Genomic DNA, 20,000 nt, shown 5'->3' on the forward strand with positions numbered 1-20,000 from the left:
GTGGCTTTTGAGTTTAGTGTCACATTCTACTTCGTACAGATTATTATAACAAATTCTTGTGTTTAGCTAAGATCATAATAGCTCATTATGAAAGTCTGAGTTTGGCCCTCACCCAAATTCCTAACACTGCACAGCTAAGCATGCTTACTTGAACCTCTAATGTTGCTAGTTCACTCTCTCTTGGGAAGTGAAAGACTAGGGAAAGGACTCAACCTTCTTAATTGTGTGCCTCATTAGCGATGGTTGCTAGGCAAAACACACACCTACCTTCAGTGCATATGAAAGAAATAAACAATACGTCATGGCGGTAACGACTCTGGTGCTTCAAGCGACCTTTAATTATTATATGTTTGCTCTTTTATGCCTTTGCCATTATTACAGGGAAACAAATGTATTCATTTTATGTGCATCCCGCCAAATTTAGAAAACATGTTGTATTTTTGATATCCCACTTGGGTTTCCCTTAAATAAAAGATTTGTTTAAAATACTGTTTCAAAGTGAACACATAATGTATCTGTGCTGGAATAAGGAAGAAAAATAGCATTGGTTTATAGCTTTTAATTTTCAGGGAATTTTTGAACTGGGTGGATTACACTTTCAATTTTATAAAGTATCATACAGTAACACTAGGCAATTATTTTCTCAACAGAGAAAATATTATGCAATTTGTCCAAAAAACTGTGTGTTTGTTGGCGGCCATATTGCTTTATGATCTCACTAGCAATTAAACTGTTTTTCATATTTCTCAACGTATTGTGATGTGTAAAATAAAAGCAAGACACACTATGAACTATTTGTTGCATGTCTGAATCTGGGTTGAGAAGTTTACCACTGTTTTGTTTGAAGATTTCAACAAACACCTCAATGGACAATTTGAGCCCCACTTAACCTTCCTTTCCTGCAACAGTAGATAACTGGATAACTAGGAATATGTAAAAAAATTTCTCAGGGCCATGCAACTACACCCCACTTCCCTGCCCACAAATGAAATAGGAGGGTAAAGTCACTGGCACAGTGATGTCAAGAGGACAGCCACCTTCACCTAGATGTGATCTAGGCTTCAAAGCAAAAATGGACATAGTCGCCTTCAGAAGATCTTTAATTTTCCAGAGAGTACCCACCAAACCCCAAATTCCAAGAAAAGGGGGTTAAAATGTGACACAAAGGAGAATAACGTTTTATATTTATTTTCACTTGTCATAGTGACCATTGCATGAGTGTCAATATCTTGGCATTGGAAGGTAACAGTGTTGCTGAATTCACATGATTACAAATGGATCCATGTGATTCTGAGTGAACTGCTTGAAAACTGGCCACACAACTAACCATATAAGTTGCCAAATTGAAGTTGGTCGCAGAAAGGACACTACAAGGAGCATCCAAATCACATTTATAGTAGACTCAGGGCATTATTACGACCCGGAGGGACTGAGGACCACCATGGTCGCTGTCGAGGTCAGACCATCACCACGATCGGACCACCAGCACTGCCAATTTTCCTCCATAGGTGCAGGGGCCCCCTGGCCAACTCCATTGTGATGTTCACTGTCAACTTTGAAGACAGAGAACATATCAACGGGTGCTGGTACACCTTACTCACAACAGCATTGCCACCGGCTCTATTATGAGCCTGAGACAATGCTGTTGAGTGTTTACTGCTGGGCCAGTGGGCGGAGACATCGTTTCTGCCTGCTGACCCAGCGGGAAACTCCTAATGAGGCCCACAGGAAGGCGGCTGCACTGGCAGCAACCTGCCCATCGGGACTTCGGCGGACAGGCTTTTCCATCCGCCAAAGGTGTAATGACCCCTTCAGTGTCTACAATCAGGTTCAAAGGGTGTCCTGAAAGAAAACTCAAGTTCTTATAATAAACCTATAGCATTTCATTGTTTTTTCTCATAAGCGTTTTTTTACATTTATTTGGTCTAATGAACGGTGGAATGCAATGGCTCACAGCTATAAAAACAACATAAAAATGTAATGAACATTGTGCCTTAGAAGTTTCAAATGGGTTGTAAAACTGAAAAAAGACTGAATTGAATGGGCTCCTGTTATAATAAGGATATAAAGTGAGAAAGTCCTTGCTGTTGCTATAAGAGTAGGGAGGGAGAGGATGTTTTGTTTGGATAATCAAAGTGGTACATTTCTCTAGCCCACTCTCTACAATCAACTTAGGCCTCAAACCTATTCTGTCCCTTTATTTTCCCTGTTTGTACGATGCAAATCAATCACATGGGGATTATGGTTTTACGGACCATTTACCTAGGTTCAGTTGGGCCAAAATTCCTTCCAGGTATTTCAGAAACTAAGAAGACCAGTGCTATGGAGATATCACTCAGGGCCTCATTTAGAGACTGTACCCCTGGTAAAAATTAACACAACTCCCACCTGGTCAGTCTTGCAGCTCCCCACCTCATTTAGAGAAGGATAGCTCATGAGTATCTGACTATGGGGCATCAACAGGTTGAGTCACTGGAAATCCTTGGCCTGGTGGCTGCCCACCACAGGGATGCCAATCCACAGCCTCACCCTTTTTAAGGCAGGGCTTCCAACATTGATTTTCCCTGCCTGCATCTCTTTTTCTTACAGGGCTGGAAAAACAAGTAATGTACCTTAGACTAAGGAAGAAAACTCCCCAATGAGTCATGGACAGTTTTAATCTGAAACAAAGTCCTGTTCTGGGGTTAGTTTCAGATATACTAAAGGCACAGATATCTTTGCCAGGTGTGAAACATTCTCTGAATTCATACTCATCTCCACAGTCCTGCTCACTGTTCAAGATATAAGATCACAGCAATGAAAATCCTTGGTGTTGGATTGTAGGTCCTATCGAGAGGGATGCCTGTCCCTGGCTAATGAAACAGGTCGAGCATTGTTGTGCACTGGTGGTGAAGCATGTGGAGAAAGTTTACACCACATACCAGTTCCACTTACACAAAAAGAATGAATGAACTGAAGTGCTTTACACTGGCCACAGCTCCTCTTGATAGTCTAACAGCAACTTGGTCAGGCTGCTCTATTTGACTGTGGCATCTTACGAATTAAGCATTGTGATTTGAAGAGAGAGACCATTGTTAATTCTGTCTTACCCATGCCAGACCAGAAAGTCTAGAGCTGATTGATTGTTTGTGGTCTTGCGAATAATATTGTCAGAGTGCATTAAAATGATTGTTCATGCTTTAATTTTGTTAGTTGGCATGTTGCATGCCTCCTTTAATATTTTGTGAAACTGCAACATACTTTCTTTACCAAATAATGCGCAGTGTAACTTTAAGACGTTGAGAAGCAATACCCAAAGGTTGCGTGAGTCAAGGGTCTACATCCTTTTCTCTCATAGATGAAATGACTTTTATTTTCCCACCATATCAAAGAGAAATGGAGAGGATGCTGTCTTTGGTAGGCCATCATTTGCTGATGTCTTGTAAGGAAGATTTATAATAGCTTTACATTCCCTGGTATTTACTGATCAACGCATAGGTCTGACAGAAAACAATAGTTTGGTATGCTATGCTCAGTTAGTTCACAACATACTGTATACTTTCCTTCAAATTTCTCACAATTTCTATACTACTAGTATCTACACTGAAAAAGAACCTTCACCCTCTACCCTACTAGTACCTGTACTAGAAAGAATGTTCACATTCATAGTAAATTTGATTCATAGTGTGTTGATGTCAAAATCTTGTGTTCCTATGGAGACTAGCATGCATATTTAATACAGTGGTATGAGCCATATGTATACTGGAGAAACCAATAAATGTAGGTGGAAATGGAGAAATAAAGTGAGAGTAAGAATATGGGACATATAGTTCATATGGACAGAGGAATCCCATTTAGGCTATGTTGTGCAATGGTTAATGAGGCACACTTAAATATACAGTGAACTGTTAAGTTTGTTTTGTGTTTCTAACAGCTAAAACATGTTCAGCTCATAAAGCTTTACAATTCATCAAGTAACCTTGATTGATTAATACAAATGCCAACAATAACAATAATTAAAATGAAAGCACAAATTATCATTTGCAAAGCACCTCTACACAAAGTGTTTTAGAAAGAAAATTTTTGTTTACACACTGGAGCCTCATGTCTACACTGGTACTCATCAACCCATTTGACGTTCATACATGATCGATGTTGCTCAGACACAAATCTTACGTGCTGTTGTGTGCTTCACTAAGCTATCATTTTAAGATCGTAACATATATAAATGAGAATAAAATTATTACATTTCTCTTGGTGTTCATAAATCAGTCATTGACTGATATGTTGCCTTTCCCATTAAACGATTGACCAAAGTGCCCAGGTATTTAGAGAGAGATCTATAACATATAGTTTGTTTCCTAATGATGTTTAAACATATACTACAAGAGAAGGATTGCCAGAAAACCAACATGTCCCACTGGATGAACAAGACAGCTATCCAAATTTATGAATGGCACATTTTGAAAAGGCAAAAATCTTGCTTTTATAAAGATTTTAGGAGAAAGTTGAATTTTGACATTAAAATATACTTCAGGTTTTGTTCTGATGCAAATTGTATCCGTTAATTCAGCTATATAGCAGTGGACTGAAGTCAACTCAAATGAATTCAGATCAATGTGAGTTAACAAGTGCACACACATCAATTTTTAGATGAAGGAATTTAGCCAGGTGCCCACATTTGAGAGTGAAAGGATTACTTAATGGGCAATTTCTTTAATGTCCCCTTATGACATAATGAAAGAACAATGTTTCTCAATTTTATCCTGGATCAAGTATTCACAAGTTAAAATTTCCAAACACAGCCTATATTATCCAAATATAATCACTTCTTTTTTTGGAATGTTGTAAAAAAATAGTAAAACAAAGAAGAATATGCACACAAATAATTCCAGTGAATAAAAGTTGTAAAAATGATATTACAGCAATCCTGTGGTTAAAAAAAATGAAAGTAGGAAAATGTAAATGTATAAATCAATAAATGCAGCTCGAGAAGCAGCTTTGATTTTTTGCCTTACCACACCTACTAAACATTCAGAATGTGGTGTAACTAAGGTATATGCCATGTATTTTTCCTTCACAAGGAAATGTGCAGGTAATTTAATGCTAGGTGGACTTGAAGGCTTTTGCAAACTCAAAAGGATGTGGGATTTATATCACCACCATAAGCTAATGTGTACTGCAGTGAATCCTGTTGAGGTTTTATTGGGACTCAGGAGATTAGCTTAGACGTTTGGCTTGCAGGTCTGTGCCCCCATCACACAGTGACTTTTAACCTACCTAGCTTGCTCTGTTTTAGTCCATTAATTGTATTATTTATTTTAAGATGACTGCCATTGTTCATGTTTACAAAAATGTTTTGATTAGCGTTGTAAATGCCACTCTGTGAAGGCGTCACGATCAGCGGCATAATCAAGTGATGTTCATAGGTATTCACATCATGTCTCCTTCTCACTTACATGTGATAGGGACTTAATGTACACTTGTTGGGGATTGTTTACATAAATGCTGCCACAAGTCTGCCTCCTTATCAATTGTTTGGCAACATACCTGCATCAGGGATCCTACATGATCTGTATAAATACATTTCACACAGACAAGGTTATCAGAGGGATTCCTTCTAAATGCCATCTACACTGCATGTCACATTACTGCAGAATTCACCCTTTGTGTCACTACGGAGTCTGATCTACAAACCTCATTCCAAGGTAACAAGGGTTGGGGGCGCTTCTCATTGACATGGTACTGGCAGACTAGGTTTGTCACACCTACCTCTCATTAAGTTAGAGATTAGGTTCTCTGTGCTAGGAATATTGCATTTCATGTTTATTACAAGATGGTGAGGGTCTTTATATTCACGACTCTCATCTTCACAAGGATGCTTCTTTTATTGTTTGTTACCCTAATCATTGCAGCTCATGCATTTTATCGTTGATTGCCGAGTTTTCAATAAAGCTATTGAAAACTCTCCTCCATCTCCTTGGTTGCCTGTGTGTGACTGAGACTTATTGCTAATGTGAGAAAAGGGTAACTTCCGTTTCACCACGACTCTCCTGAGATGTCGCAATCTTGGGTCGATACAGAAAGCTGCCAGAAATCACCTTTTACTGTTTGGGTTTTTGGCAAGATACTGCTTGTGAGCCGGGAGGGTTGGGCTGACAGTTGTGACTTGTTGTAAGAGTGACTCAGCCGCCTACAAACTAAAGTGCTGTCATCCCTAAACCAGCAGACTCACCTAGGATCAAGAGTCCAACTACAACACTACAGTCCAGGAAAATTGCCGCCATCGCCAATTAAATTAATTGAGCAGGGGGAAAATCGGATTGTGTGAAGGTTCAAAAAGGCTGAGATACTCAGAATCATAGATGGAGTCTACAACAGTTTGTAGCGTTTTTGATTGGGTGGGGAATTTAGAGGTGGCTGATGGGTGCAATGTGGGTGTATTGTTTGGGATCATTTAGCCATTTCTCAGAAATCTAAAGGGTTTGACATTGAGGGTGTTCTGCCTGGAATTAATGAGCAAGGAGACACTTAAGATATATCTAACGTGGTCAGCAAGCACATCTTTAAAGAGGTTAGCAGCCAGCAACTGTTCTGACTGACCTGTAAGTGCCAGATCACAGTAGTATCGAACAGGGCGAATATGGGACAGCATCTCATCAAAATGTGTTTGTTTGTCTTTTGTAGGGTTCTAGAAGTGCCATTAAATTGCAAAACAACAGTGTTTGACTGATGGGTGTGAATTAGTTACAGAGAACAGTTTTTTAATGGTCGGGACTGATAGATTCGTTTTGTGGAGTGAAACATTTCTTTTATCAGTCCCTGATTGCATCAAATCATGATTTTGTGGGTTACTGAGGCCTGTTTAAGTTTGTTTAAGAATAGTAAATGTCTAAATATCATACTGCATTGCCGAATGTTTTAAATGCATGATATCAACATTTCCAAAGCTAGATACAAGTTAACTGCATAGACGTGTGATACCGGTTTGTTCCTATGTAATAGGTTGGGATCATGCCCGTGTAGTGAAATCTGTTGAAACACAAACATTCACGTTTCTTTTTCTCATACAAGAAGAATATATTTCGATTAATGTAAAAGTGTGGCGTATGAATAGGAAACTCAAAGTAAATTCTTTACAGATGTGGTTCATCTCATCACACGGTTAAGCTTACAAGTATAACCTGAGAAAGTTCCTCTGGATCAAGAACTGTGACAATCCAAAATGATATAAAATAAATGAAACTGCGAGACAAGCTGCAAGCAAAACAAAGCTTTAAAAATGTTAGGAAAGATTTCTGGGAGTGGGTGGGTGGGGGTGCAACTGTCGTTATGGAAAGAGGATGGGAGTCTGGAAGTGAAACCTGAACCAAACACTCCCAGTGCTTCCCTTAGCTGAGTCAGCATCGTGAATGGCATGGGGAGGTTCAAACATATAAATGAACTGTGACTTAATTCACCAAAATAAAATATGATGCGAAAAAGCATTGCAAATAAAAAAGACATGTAAATGTGTGCCTACCATTTTCCAGATAAGAAGGAGTCGTACCTTCTGAAGGATCAAGACGGCGGGCCCGCCTCCCGTGTTTGGAGTTGTTGTGTACAAACATGTTGTCTGAAACAGCCAGGACATGGCCATCCACGTTGACTGTCGTTGATACAACAACCTAGAAAAGAGATCATCATTACGTGTTTTCTCAATGATTAAACACTGCATTCTGTCACAAAATGTGTCCTAAGGGAAAACATCTGGTTTAAACGTAAGTAGCACTGTTTCAGCTTTTGAAATAAAAACACGGCAGTCATTCTGCTCAGTAGTGGGGCCGTAGTTTACTCGATTGGCGCTGTTTATTTAAAATATGTTCAATACTAATTAGAGTTGAATCTCCTATTATAAAAGCAAATGAATTGAGGTGCAGAAAGAAAGTTTTTTAAGCAGCAGTAGCAGACCTCCTCACATGTTATGCTCCACACAAACACACACACAAGTGGACACTCACACTGACAAAACCAAGCTCACATACATACATGCAAACACATGTGAAAACACACAAGCATATTTCAGTAGTAGGTGTTGGCTACCTGTATTGACTCATTGTTTCTGCAATGTTGCTTACAAGTTTAGAAAGATGTATGCTTTGGGGCAAAAATATATTTATTGCACCAATGCCTCATATTCCGGCAGTGAGTTAAGGTCCTGCTTGAAATAAAATAGTACTTTTCCTCAGTAGGAATATGCATGCATGCCCACACATGCCATATGACACTTGGCTCCTTCATTCTAATTTCTGGCATTGGTCTGAACGTGGTATTCGGAGCAGAATATTTCCCTACGATGGTTATAGTTTACTATGTTTTTATACTATTGAAAAGATTGAATTGATTTGTCTGGGCAACTCAGGGTCACGGTTTTCTAACATGTTTAAAATATATGTGTTTAGGCAGACGAGACAACATTCTTTTAAAATCTTGAAGCAAGTATGTGGGTGCCAATTTGAAAGGAAGGACATACCCACCTTGCTACATTTCTGAGGTGAAAGTTAAATCTTTGAAAACTCAATACAGTTCATTCTTTTGAATCTTAACTCTCATTTCAGGATTAAACCGTTTTTGAAGAGGAAGTGAGGCCGTCTTATGCTGGCAGGTGATCCCTGCCTGTATTTTATCCATAAGCACTTACAAACACGTACCAAAATGCAGCCATAAATTCAATTAATTAAATTTATTTTTGAAGTGGAAGCAAGTTGAAATTTCGCAGTTCATGTTATTTTCGGGTATCTTCGGGATTGCTTAACAAAGACAATTTAAAGAATGTGAAAATAAAATGGAATAACATCTGGATCACTTGAATATATCCGTCTTTTCATTGTGGGATATGAGCCCTGGTTACCCAAGTTGAGTGGAAGTCAGACTGTGAACCAAGACACTACGAAAGTAAACATATATGCACCAAAAGTACTAGTTTGACTTTTTTCAGTGAGACACTGTCCTTAACCGGAGAGGAGACTATCAGTTATGTAGGAGAAGAATGAAGTGTATAAAAACTATGGAATGCAACATCGTGGTACAAAAAAGCACACATAAGAAATGTGTGAAACTCAAGGTGAGGCAATACATCCTATCACCAAGTGAGAAGGCCACTATTCTTAACTTCTCTGCAGCCTTGTTTCATAGCAGTCAGCCGGGCAAGCACTGGAGAGGAGCAGAGAGTGTAGGTGTTTTTTAGAATGTTGTATATATTACCTCAGTGAGATGGCCAGTCACCTATGGCTCTTCAAGACTGCGAATTAGGGCTGAATCTTATGTTGTACTCTCGAAAATCACAGTATAATGGCAATGCAACAAAAATCAAATACCTTTTACATTTAGCAGAATACAACTAGTTGAAACTATTACACTCTATACCTTCCATGGAATATAAATAGAGATTCACATCAGCAAAGGGTATTTTTAAAAGTCTCATGGCATAATGTGGAAAGTGGAAAATGCGTAAAAAGAGACAACTGTCTTTTTTCTGTCGTCTAAATATAGGGCACCCACCAGGGGAAAACAGTAGACTGCAGCTGAAAACCAGGAGAAAAGATGACATACCATATTTTGTGTTACTGTACTGGCTCGTTTTTACAATTCATCTGCAAAAAGGTGCTGAGACAGTGAAATCTTGTACAAATAGTGTTTGTCACTTGACATGCTGTTAAGTTCAGTTAAACATTTGAGAAGCTGGGAGATTAGCTGAGGAGACCAGTGGAAGTCAATATAGTGACTACTGACCTGGTTTGGTTGTCAACCATAACATAATTCGTGAGTGATGCATCTTTTAGTCATCACTAAGAAAAAGTGTACACTTCCACTCATTCCAGATTGACCTTCAGCTCCCCTCACATGGATCAATAGCACCTGTGCCAGCTGATGGCGAGGTACATGAAAAATGGTAGCTTGGATGTTGAAATATTTTTTCAGTAACAGCTTTTTGAACGAGTCTCTTTGACACAGACAATTCTGTTTTCACACTTGTTTTAATCAAAACAGTGTGCATCCTTTTTTAATTCATTAACACGTTACTTTAGGAAACATTCATATTTCATAATCAATTAGTTGGTTTTAATTTCAAATATCAATGATTCATTTGTAAATGTCCCTTGTATTTGTTCACTACTACGTAATGTTGTGAGCACTTCATGGGTTTTCAAGATTTTTTTATGTTTTTTATCTGAATCTGGTTATCTTTCCACACCATTTTCATATAGCCTACAAACATTGACATGAAACAACGTTTTATCTTTGAAAAAAAGCATGAATTTTAAAACTAAAAACAAATTTCATGACTACAGATTCTGTGAACTAATTACAATCATATACACAAAGAGACTCTTTTTGGTGTTATAGAACAAAAACAGACAAAAGAAGACATAATGTAAAACCAAATAATGGTGGAACATTTGGAGGAAATCCCAATGACAATTAAAGTATCTATCTATTCGATGTTTTGCAATGGTGAAAATAAGTTAAATAGATTAATATGTTTTAAATAGCCAGTAGTCCATATTGAATGATGAATATATTCATGTGCGCCAAACCTAAATTCTGTCCGATCACTTAGCATTAGTTGAAGCCATGCTGTAGCAGGTATTCTTGGATATTAATTATGAGAACAGATTCATCTCTGAGACTTTGTGGACAGTAGGGTTGTTCTCTGTTTTGGATAAAGGTATGTTAAAAGGCTAAAGGGTTGGGATTCTGAAAAGGTTATATGTTTGTTGGTTGATCTGTAGAAGTACATCTGCAGAAAGTAGTTTGTAGTTTATCTGCAAACACACATTGCACAAGTGAATATGGCCTTTGCCAATAAAGGTTTTGAATATTGAGAAGTGCATGAATTGCCACACCTAACATGATTTCCAACCAGCTAAAAGATCTAATTGGAACCTCAATGTTTTTGGTCTAACCTGAGGCTGATTTTGGCTGATTTTGAGGGGCTAAATCGAAATCTCAGCACATGAGCCTGATAGTGTGCTTGACTGGGTGTGATATTGATTGAATGGTTTAGTGAAAGTCCAAAAAATGGTTTCCTATCCAGCTAAAAGCCTACTCTCCTGACAACTGTTTGACTGGGACTTGGATGTACATAATCACTTTAGATATTCCTAAATAAAAGAATAACAGCAGCACATTCATAATTATGTATACCTTTCTCTTGTTACAAAACATTTCATACAAGTACCTGAGTTGCATTTCACCCTTTAAAACTCAAATCAATGTTCCATTTAAACCAAGAAAGAAGGCTCTGAGGCTATAAAAGACCAACATGCGTGTTTGTGTGGTTAGCTGTTGCTTGCTCAATTGTCTTCAGAATTTGATGAAAGATAAACAATAATGCAACTATGAAACAGATATTATCTTCTGAATGCATTTTTATTTAGTACCTGGAATCTTCGCATGTCACGTGGATTACCGGCATTCTTTAAGCAGTTCTGGTTACATTTGAGGAAAAACTTTAGGAAGAATCTACAAAAAGATAAAAATGCAACATTAAATTTATTTTAAATATGTCTTCTTACTAAATGAACACGCTCCAGCACATCTCTTTAAAAACATCTCAGTGCAAACTTTAAGGCAATTATTAAGTATTACAGAAAGGCAGAATGTTATGGCAGTCAGTCAACTGTGCCAATTCATAACAATGACAAATTTAATGAGCTGCTTTAAGCGCCAGGTGACCTGGTGTGCTTTCGCATGATGTATCATATTATAAAATGTAACATCCTGTTGCAAAATACCATACTATAACAATGTTATCAAAGAATGAACCCAACTGGATGGATAAGTATTAGAGAGTTGCACAAATACAAAGAAAAGGTGGGTCAGTCTTCAATTATTGGGGAACAATATTATAATAAGGGCCCAGAATTTGCTTGTTTTGTGTTATGACTGTAAAACAATTCTAAATATGAAAAATAAGTATGCCTTTTACAGCACATGTGTAAGCTAATAATGTTTATAATATTCACATACCTAATATAATTAAAAGACCCTCACTGTGTTAGGTTGATATGATTTGGTTAGGTTTATAATCAACGTACATAACATAATTCTCAAAACATTATACATTTTAACAATAGACTTCTAAAAAGGAAAACCCATTACAAAATCCAAAAATTAGATCTTAAAATGAATTATTTTTAATCAGAATTGATTGAAGATCTCAGTATGTGTGGGGAAACATTTGATTTTGGATGCTTGGAACTGAACACACAGCACAGTTTTCTGTCTTTGGCAATACATACGCCTATATTTATTAGAATAATGTGTGGTTTGAAACAGAAGGTCTGATTTGAGCACATGAAAGAAACCAAACACACTAAAAGAAAGGGATAAATTAGTGAAATATTGACAAACATGGAGGGATAAAATATTTGCAGACGCGTAACATGATGATCGTCTGCTTCAAGCGGGTCGTCTTCAGTTTACAATTATTTACTTTTGCGTGTGTGTTTTGTATGTGTTTTTCGCTGCTAAAATGTGTGGCACGTGTAATTGGTGGTCTTTGTACAGATGTTTTTACTCAGAATTTTGGCACATATAGTCGAAGTAGCAAATGTTTCTAATGTTTTCTAGCACTTTCCACTAATTGATGCAACGCTGCGGCACCTTAAGGAATGGTTTGCGGGAATGCATGAAATATGTTTCTGAGAATAGACACGAGGAACATTTGTGTGAAAGCCATTGGATAAAATGAAAGGTACAACCATATTTCTATGAGTTTCTTCGACGGGAAAAAACATAAATAAATATTAGAAAGCAAAAACAAATACACTGATTGCTAAGTTCTTGACATTTTTCTCCCTAGAACATGAATATGAACCTGGCACGGTCATCAGCGTTAAATGCAGGAAAATACAGTTTAGAAATCAGTTGTGCACGTTGTTTTGTTGTGTAGGCATAATTTCAGCCGATCGGCGTACATAGTAATTTCCCTTTACTTAAAAGAAAATCTGATTGTTAGAGGAAAGAACTGCTGTCCATTCAATTAAATCCTATTACACACCACATGGCTTCACTATTTTACACGCTTTTGAAGACAGAAAGTGGATCTTTTATTAACTCGGCTCACCTATACACTTAGCTCACAATGCCTCTTAACGCCCATCTGCCATCAACATACAGTAAGTCACTTGATATTCCACCCACCAATTTTTCCTAACAACCACTGTGCAATTAAACTCAACACGTTCTGTTGCGAGGTAAATTAGGCACACCTGCGGCCAGACTTCATTTGAACTGCATCAGAAAAGGACCTAACAAGGTGAGAGCGTGCTGCAAAGTTATAGCCCTGTCAGGCAATTAGGTTTCCACTTCTGGGACACCGGCACAGTGCAATTATGCCACACATTACAACCTGGCTAATCTTCAGAACAAATGTCATGTCTCACAGAAGCTAGTAAAAGCAGTTCATCTGCAAATGTGCCTGCTCGGCCACAGGCAGCTCGTGCACTGAGCGACCCAGAGGCAGGTTTCTGGGATCGCCCGGTTTTTTAATTAAATGTTAAAAGTCCTACGAGTGATGCCCCTTACAATTTACATATGGTGTTATAAGCAGAATATGCTGTACACACTGTATCACACCTACTGCTCTGTGCTACATTTTAGTGCAAAACTGCAATGTGCTAACTCACACATTAATACAGGCAACTAATGTGCCTGCATTTCTAGGGTTATCTGTAAGAGACTTGGTAATAATGCACATAATAGAATTTAATAGAGCATGTAATGTTGTGCAAAGTATATTAAAGTGCATTGCACACTCAATGCATTTAGAGCATAAATATAAAGCAGATCATTTTTTAGTCACCAGCCATGTCACCAGACAGGAATTATGCATGTATTGGGCGTTCTGCTTGCATTGGCTCCCCCCCCACCCAGGGTGAGGTCTAGCCACCCCCAGTCTTGGCAGAGGTGGGTAAGTAGGTACGGGGACATGGAGCCCCTTTACAAGGATCCCCGGAAGGCAACTTTGGCTTTAATTCCTCCCCTCTTCCCTGCAAATACTGGAGTTTTGAAGCTTTCCTGGACAGTGTAGAGATCGCAGGGTGAAGCATCACTCTCAATGAAGCAATATAATTTCCTAATTGAAAAAACATGAAAAGAAATTCCAGTAGCATATCAGTATGTATGTTAGGTTAGCGGAAATGATAGCACAACCGTAAAAATAAGGACGGGGGTGAAAGGCCCTAGTGCACATACATTAAGTGTACGTACACCTTCCGCCATGCTATTATTTCCGGTATGGGTGGTGGGCATTAGTTATGAAGTACAAACAGAAAGGCCAACCTTAAACCAAAACCAACAAATTGAAACAGCTACTCCTTATATTCATGTAGGTACCCTATAATCACAGCTCCGCAAGCTCATTGTTGTGCTGAGGAAGCAAACTTATCATAAACCAATGATCATTCTTTCAAGGGAATTAGAAAAAGTAAGCATTCTGTTCTCACTCTTTTTTTTTTTAACCGCCTTTCATAATTCGGATAAGTGGTAAGTGACCGCCTCATATCCAGACAAGTAAAATGGTCCGAACCTCACTGAAAACCATTAGACTAAGCCTAGGTTGCATGAGTGAGTGCCTAGTTAAACATAGAAATGTAGAAGACATCAGCAAACCTATTTCTAGGAATATTTTAAGATAAAATTAATTTGGAACCTGATCAACTGGTTAGCATACTGTGAGAGATTTCAAGTGAGTGGATTTAAGACAGACAGAGAGAGAGAAAAAATACTTCTCTGGTATGCAATAGTTATAGCCATAAGAAACTGTCAAATAATTGAGAAAGAGAGTTAAATTGACAGAAAGGTAGCGATAGACACGAGCCTGGATAGACAAGCTTAATTTTATTGGGGGGATAGAGGAACAGACAGAATAAAGTGTTGACAGACAGGCAGACAAACTGATAAACAGATAGATGGGCAGACTTAGATAGATAGACAGGCAGGCAGGCAGACAGACAGACAGACAGACAGATAGATAGATAGATAGATAGATAGATAGATAGATAGATAGATAGATAGATAGATAGATAGATAGATAGATAGATAGATAGATAGATAGATAGATAGATAGATAGATAGACAGACAGATAGATAGATTGATTTATCAGATTGAAAAGTAAAACGATAGTTTTAAAAACATGTACAACAGAGGTGGAGCAATACAGAGACAAACACTCATTCCCAGTGATGAGTAGCAAAAAAAGTAATCATTGGGTATAAAAGACATAGGCCCTCATTCTGACCTTGGCGGGCGGCGGAGGCCGCCCGCCAAAGTCCCGCCGTCAGGTTACCGTTCCGCGGTCGAAAGACCGCGGCGGTAATTCTGACTTTCCCGCTGGGCTGGCGGGCGGTCGCCTTCAGACCGCCAGCCAGCCCAGCGGGAAAGAGGCTTCCACGATGAAGCCGGCTCGGAATCGAGCCGGCGGAGTGGAAGCTGTGCGACGGGTGCAGTTGCACCCGTCGCGTATTTCACTGTCTGCGCAGCAGACAGTGAAATACATGTAGGGGCCCTCTTACGGGGGCCCCTGCAATGCCCATGCCAGTGGCATGGGCACTGCAGGGGCCCCCAGGGGCCCCGCGACCCCCCCCTACCGCCATCCGGATCTCGGCGGTCCGACCGCCGGGATCTGGATGGCGGTAGGGGGGGTCGGAATCCCCGCGGCGGTGCAGCAAGCTGCGCCGCCGCGGAGGATTCAATGGGGCCGCAGTACACTGGCGGGACCCCGCCAGTGGTGCCGGTCCGACCGCGGCTTTACCGCCGCGGTCGGAATCCCCATTGGAGCACCGCCGGCCTGTCGGCGGTGCTTCCGCGGTCCTCCGCCCTGGCGGTCAAAGACCGCCAGGGTCAGAATGACCACCATAGAGTTGAACTGATGAACTTGCAAAAGGATAGCAAACAGATGCAGAAAAAAACCCTCTTTAGTTTCCAGGTCAACAGAGTGATCTCAATAACATTTTATTTATATTTATGGAGCATGAAGCGAAAACATTACACCCCACTATACAAGTAATCAAAATTTCTTTAAAATGATTATCTGTTAAAATTAATGTATTTAGCTCTGTGTTTATATCTAAATTGATTAAGGTACAGAGATTGTCAGAAATGCTCATGAACACTACGCACAATTGTGGCTTGCCGCTATCATATGACAAATATTTGTAAATAGTGCACCACTCATATTAATCAGCGAATGCTGGGCTGTGAATGTGTTCTCCCTTTCATAATACAGGAAAGAGGATAATGCATAGCAGTGGCCTCCTGCCTTGCCATAAAATCTGGATTCTAATGGTGATGTTCATCCTTTTCTCTGCTACACTTCACTAGTCTTTTTATGAAGAACCGTCAGGCAGGGACTTGCACATTTCGCTACCAGGCCTATCCACACAAAGAATCTCATACTCTATCGTAGGGAACACTCTTCCCAGTGTCCAAGCAGCCTTTCTTTTTTATTTCAAATAGATTGTGGCTGCTACTAAAAATGATTTTCCTGTGCGGTCGCAAAACAGTGATAAAATGTCTAACCTGTCATTAGTGCATTATGCTTAAGTGTGTACAGTATGTTTCCAGCTTCACTTGTTGGCCCGTCATCAAAATGACCATTAAGTACACTAATTCCCTGACCCTGTCTTTATTTCCCTAAAGAGCCATAATCTTTCACAGTAGGTATCAGAGTAAATCAAGCTTGAAATATGGGCTTTATTTACTTGTTTCTCTCAGGCGCAGTGGTAGACAAACTGCTGCAGTTAAAATTGTAACTACTGCCTTGCAAACTGCTGCAGATTCTGAAAGGGGCTTTGTAAATACTGCACTGGCCTTCCCATGCAAAACCTGGTTACATATGGAGAATTGACTGTGAGATGACATCCGACATATCACAATTGATTGGCCCGAGGGAGCCTTGGGAGAGGTTTACCAAACAAGCATGAAACATTCACAACACTGCACTTGCCAGGTCTCCGGTGCACAGCATAAGGCAGACCCCATAGCAGCATGAGTGTTGAACACCATGCTTCTCAAAATGGATTCTCTGACACACGAGGAGGGAGGGCGACGATTCAAGAGGGAAAGACTGTCCTCGGCACTTTCCTACGTAATACAAAGGAGAGCCCCTCTCACCATATGTGGAGCAGGGAAATATTCTACTGATTGGGAAAGTACTCAATCGACTGAGGTATTGAATTCTGTTCCTCCTCCCATAAGTAAAGGGTGAGCAGGTGTATTGTAAATGACCTCCCCTAAGAGCAGGACTTGTCTAAAAGGACATCAAAGTACATGTTTAGAGATGTATGGGCATCTGCATCTGTGTTTGCAGGTACCACCTGAATATTGAAAATATTTACATGCACAACTATATAATGTGCCAAGCAAAATGGCAGGAGATAGTTCCCAAATTCTAAAACTGGTTTTACATGTGTTATAAAGTTAATAATAGTACAGCGCAGTATAGCATAGCATAGCACAGTATAGTTCAGTATAGTACAGTATATGGCATGTTCTGTACACTGGATATTCAAGGAAAATCTTTGTCAGTAGGGTTAAACCTATTTGCAATATTAATTGATCGCTCGTCAAATTCTTCGGGGATATTGTTTAGATGGACCCTGTGTGAACTGTGACACAATTACAGCCAGCCAGCTCTTTTGTATGGTTACAGAACTTAATGCTGCTGTTTAGGACAATCAGAAATAAAGGAGGCTGTTTAATTGTAATTTAATGGAATATCAAGGAGTCCATGGCATCCGACGCCAGCAAGAGAGAGCAGGAGAGAAAAATTAACTGCAATTATGTTTGATTAAAGCTATCCTTCTCAATAACCAGCCTTCCTGACAGGCCATGGGGCTCTGGTGGGTTCCAGGATGGCAAAAGGTGTTGAGCAATATTAGGGCCAATAAAGGAGATATTAGCATAGCTAATTGCGGCACGGCAAAACCTGTAAAAGGGGCCTCTGTGTATTGTAATGTGTGAAATAATTGGCCAGGGCCGTTATCAATTACATAAGGAATGAATTTGGGTTGTCAGTGAAAAGCTGATGAGATGCATTTCATCTGACAGGGTCCCTTTCCATCACGTTATCAGACGACTAAGGACTTATCAGCTTTTATCAAAAGCTGCAACTTACCACTGGCCAAATCACTAATAAAATGATCTTGCCAGAAAGTGTTAGGTAATTAATACAACTCATCCTCACTGCTTTCCCTGCTACTCTGCTGTTTTTCACCTAACTGGAGCCACTAATCATGTAATAATGATTTCTTTCCCTCTGGTCAAAGGAGAAATAGATTGTCTCTTTAGAAATGCAGCTGGCTTGGCGGTTAAAGCGCTGCGCTTCGCAGCTCTGGTAATTGAGGAGAAAAAAGGAAACTTTTGGCATTTTTTAATTACTTCATTTTACTTGTTTATTTATTTTATTGGTACTCTGTTTTTATTAAAACTACATTAACTTGAAGTGAGTGAACTACTGGTTTGTCCATTTCTCCACCCACACGTGGTTCAAATAAAAATGTTCATTTGGTGAAACCCACTGGTCGAGTTCAGACTAATATGTTGGGCTTGAAGCTAGGGACACCGAGTAGCCAAGTGTAAGTGTACTGAGTATACTGACCCCCCTCTTCTGGTCAAAATCAGTGCTTTAAATGGGCTTGTACTCATAGGTACTGAGTATAGGCACTTCTTTAACTTGAAAAGAGGAGTACCTGCACTTATCTGTGTGAACACTATACGTAAAACTGTTGAGTACCAGTGCTTTCCTGTAGCAACCAGGTTCTCTGGGATAATAAGCACCTGCACTTTCATTTTTCCTTTACAAGACCTGGTCAAAATGATGTGTTTTGCTCTTCCAACGATCGGCCTAGGCTCTGAGGAGCACGGACATGCCTCCGTGCTGGAAGTCATTGGGCCTATATTTAAAGGGCGTGACTATCTTTGAAGGGCAAGGTTGCCAATTATTAGTACTTGTTAGCAAGAGAGCAGACCTCTCCTCGGAAGGGCAGGGTGCTGCCCTCTGCATGGAAGCTGCAGGCAGATGATCGCTCTTCTTAATTGAGGGCTAAATGGCCCTGCTAAAAAGGGAGGCGAGTTGGCTGCAATCCTAATCCCTCCTAGCCCTGGCTTCATAAATTGTGCTGCAGGCACAATGCATGCTCGACCTTTTCACCCTCTGTTTATGGTAATAAGTGAAATGTGTGCGGAGACAGAAAAAACATTGATGTAATTGCTCAAAAATCTGCCTTTTTTAAGTCACAGGCAGGCACACGACAACACTGGAGACACCAAGAAGGCAATATTTCCAACTGCACAGCAAGCTACTCAGGTTTGTTTAGCAAAGCTGTGCCCTGAGCTGCTACATCCGTGGAGCCCACACTTAGTCAAATGAAGGTTGCAAGATGACATAATGCGTCTGTGTGAAATGGAGCACACCTCTCTAAATAAGATTAAAAATCAGTGGCATGAGGGCTGAAGAATATCCCATTTAGTTCCCCTCTGCCAGTCGGTTTTATTGTCGGTGGTGGTATCCAGAGTGGTTCTCTCCCAGGTAATTAGGCCGCGACTGAAACATAGAAACATATTGGAAGGCAGACTCTTCCTGGAATGAAACAGTTAAGCCGACCACAGAGAGATAAAGCCTTTAAAATACTTTGGAGTGATTGATAAGAGAGTGGTCACTACAGTGCTTCCTCGCAGTCTCCGCTAATTACTGGCAAGTCATTGAAAGCAGTGGTCACAGCTGTGTTGTGTGTGTGAGCTGGGCCATCAGTCGCTCGGAGTATTGATTACTCAGCCATTCTAGCCGATCGGGTTCTTGTGCTTTAGAGACAATGTGCTTCCCTCAGAAAACCTGTAATGAGCAGTTCCAATACAAGACTACATTCTGCTGACATCAGATCCCTCCACGAAGATAGTACACAGGTCAATACATATTGGATTTCCAAAATGCAAGGGTCTTAATGTCAGGCCCTCTTATTTTTCTCCCACTCTT

General features: G+C 39.8%; 1 protein-coding gene across 18 annotated transcripts in view; it reads right to left on the reverse strand.

Moving 5' to 3' along the window:
* Positions 1-20,000, reverse strand: part of EBF3 (EBF transcription factor 3) — a 165,415-nt gene that overhangs the window by 58,434 nt on the left and 86,981 nt on the right. For 9 of the 18 annotated variants that reach the window (XR_011204928.1, XR_011204927.1, XR_011204931.1 and 6 more), the window contains exons 7-8: positions 11,403-11,484; positions 7,529-7,646 (exon numbers count right to left, since the gene is read on the reverse strand). Coding sequence is in view for 10 of the 18 variants with exons in the window: in XM_069239724.1 (XP_069095825.1) it covers positions 7,529-7,646; positions 11,403-11,484 (200 nt within the window). In the remaining 8 variants the exon portion in view is untranslated. Of the gene's footprint in view, positions 1-7,501; positions 7,647-11,402; positions 11,485-20,000 lie in introns of all 18 variants that reach the window. The other 9 variants (XR_011204926.1, XR_011204929.1, XR_011204925.1 and 6 more) reach the window with 1 other exon arrangement.

Source organism: Pleurodeles waltl, chromosome 6, assembly GCF_031143425.1.
Source record: "Pleurodeles waltl isolate 20211129_DDA chromosome 6, aPleWal1.hap1.20221129, whole genome shotgun sequence".
Lineage (NCBI taxonomy): Eukaryota > Metazoa > Chordata > Amphibia > Caudata > Salamandridae > Pleurodeles > Pleurodeles waltl.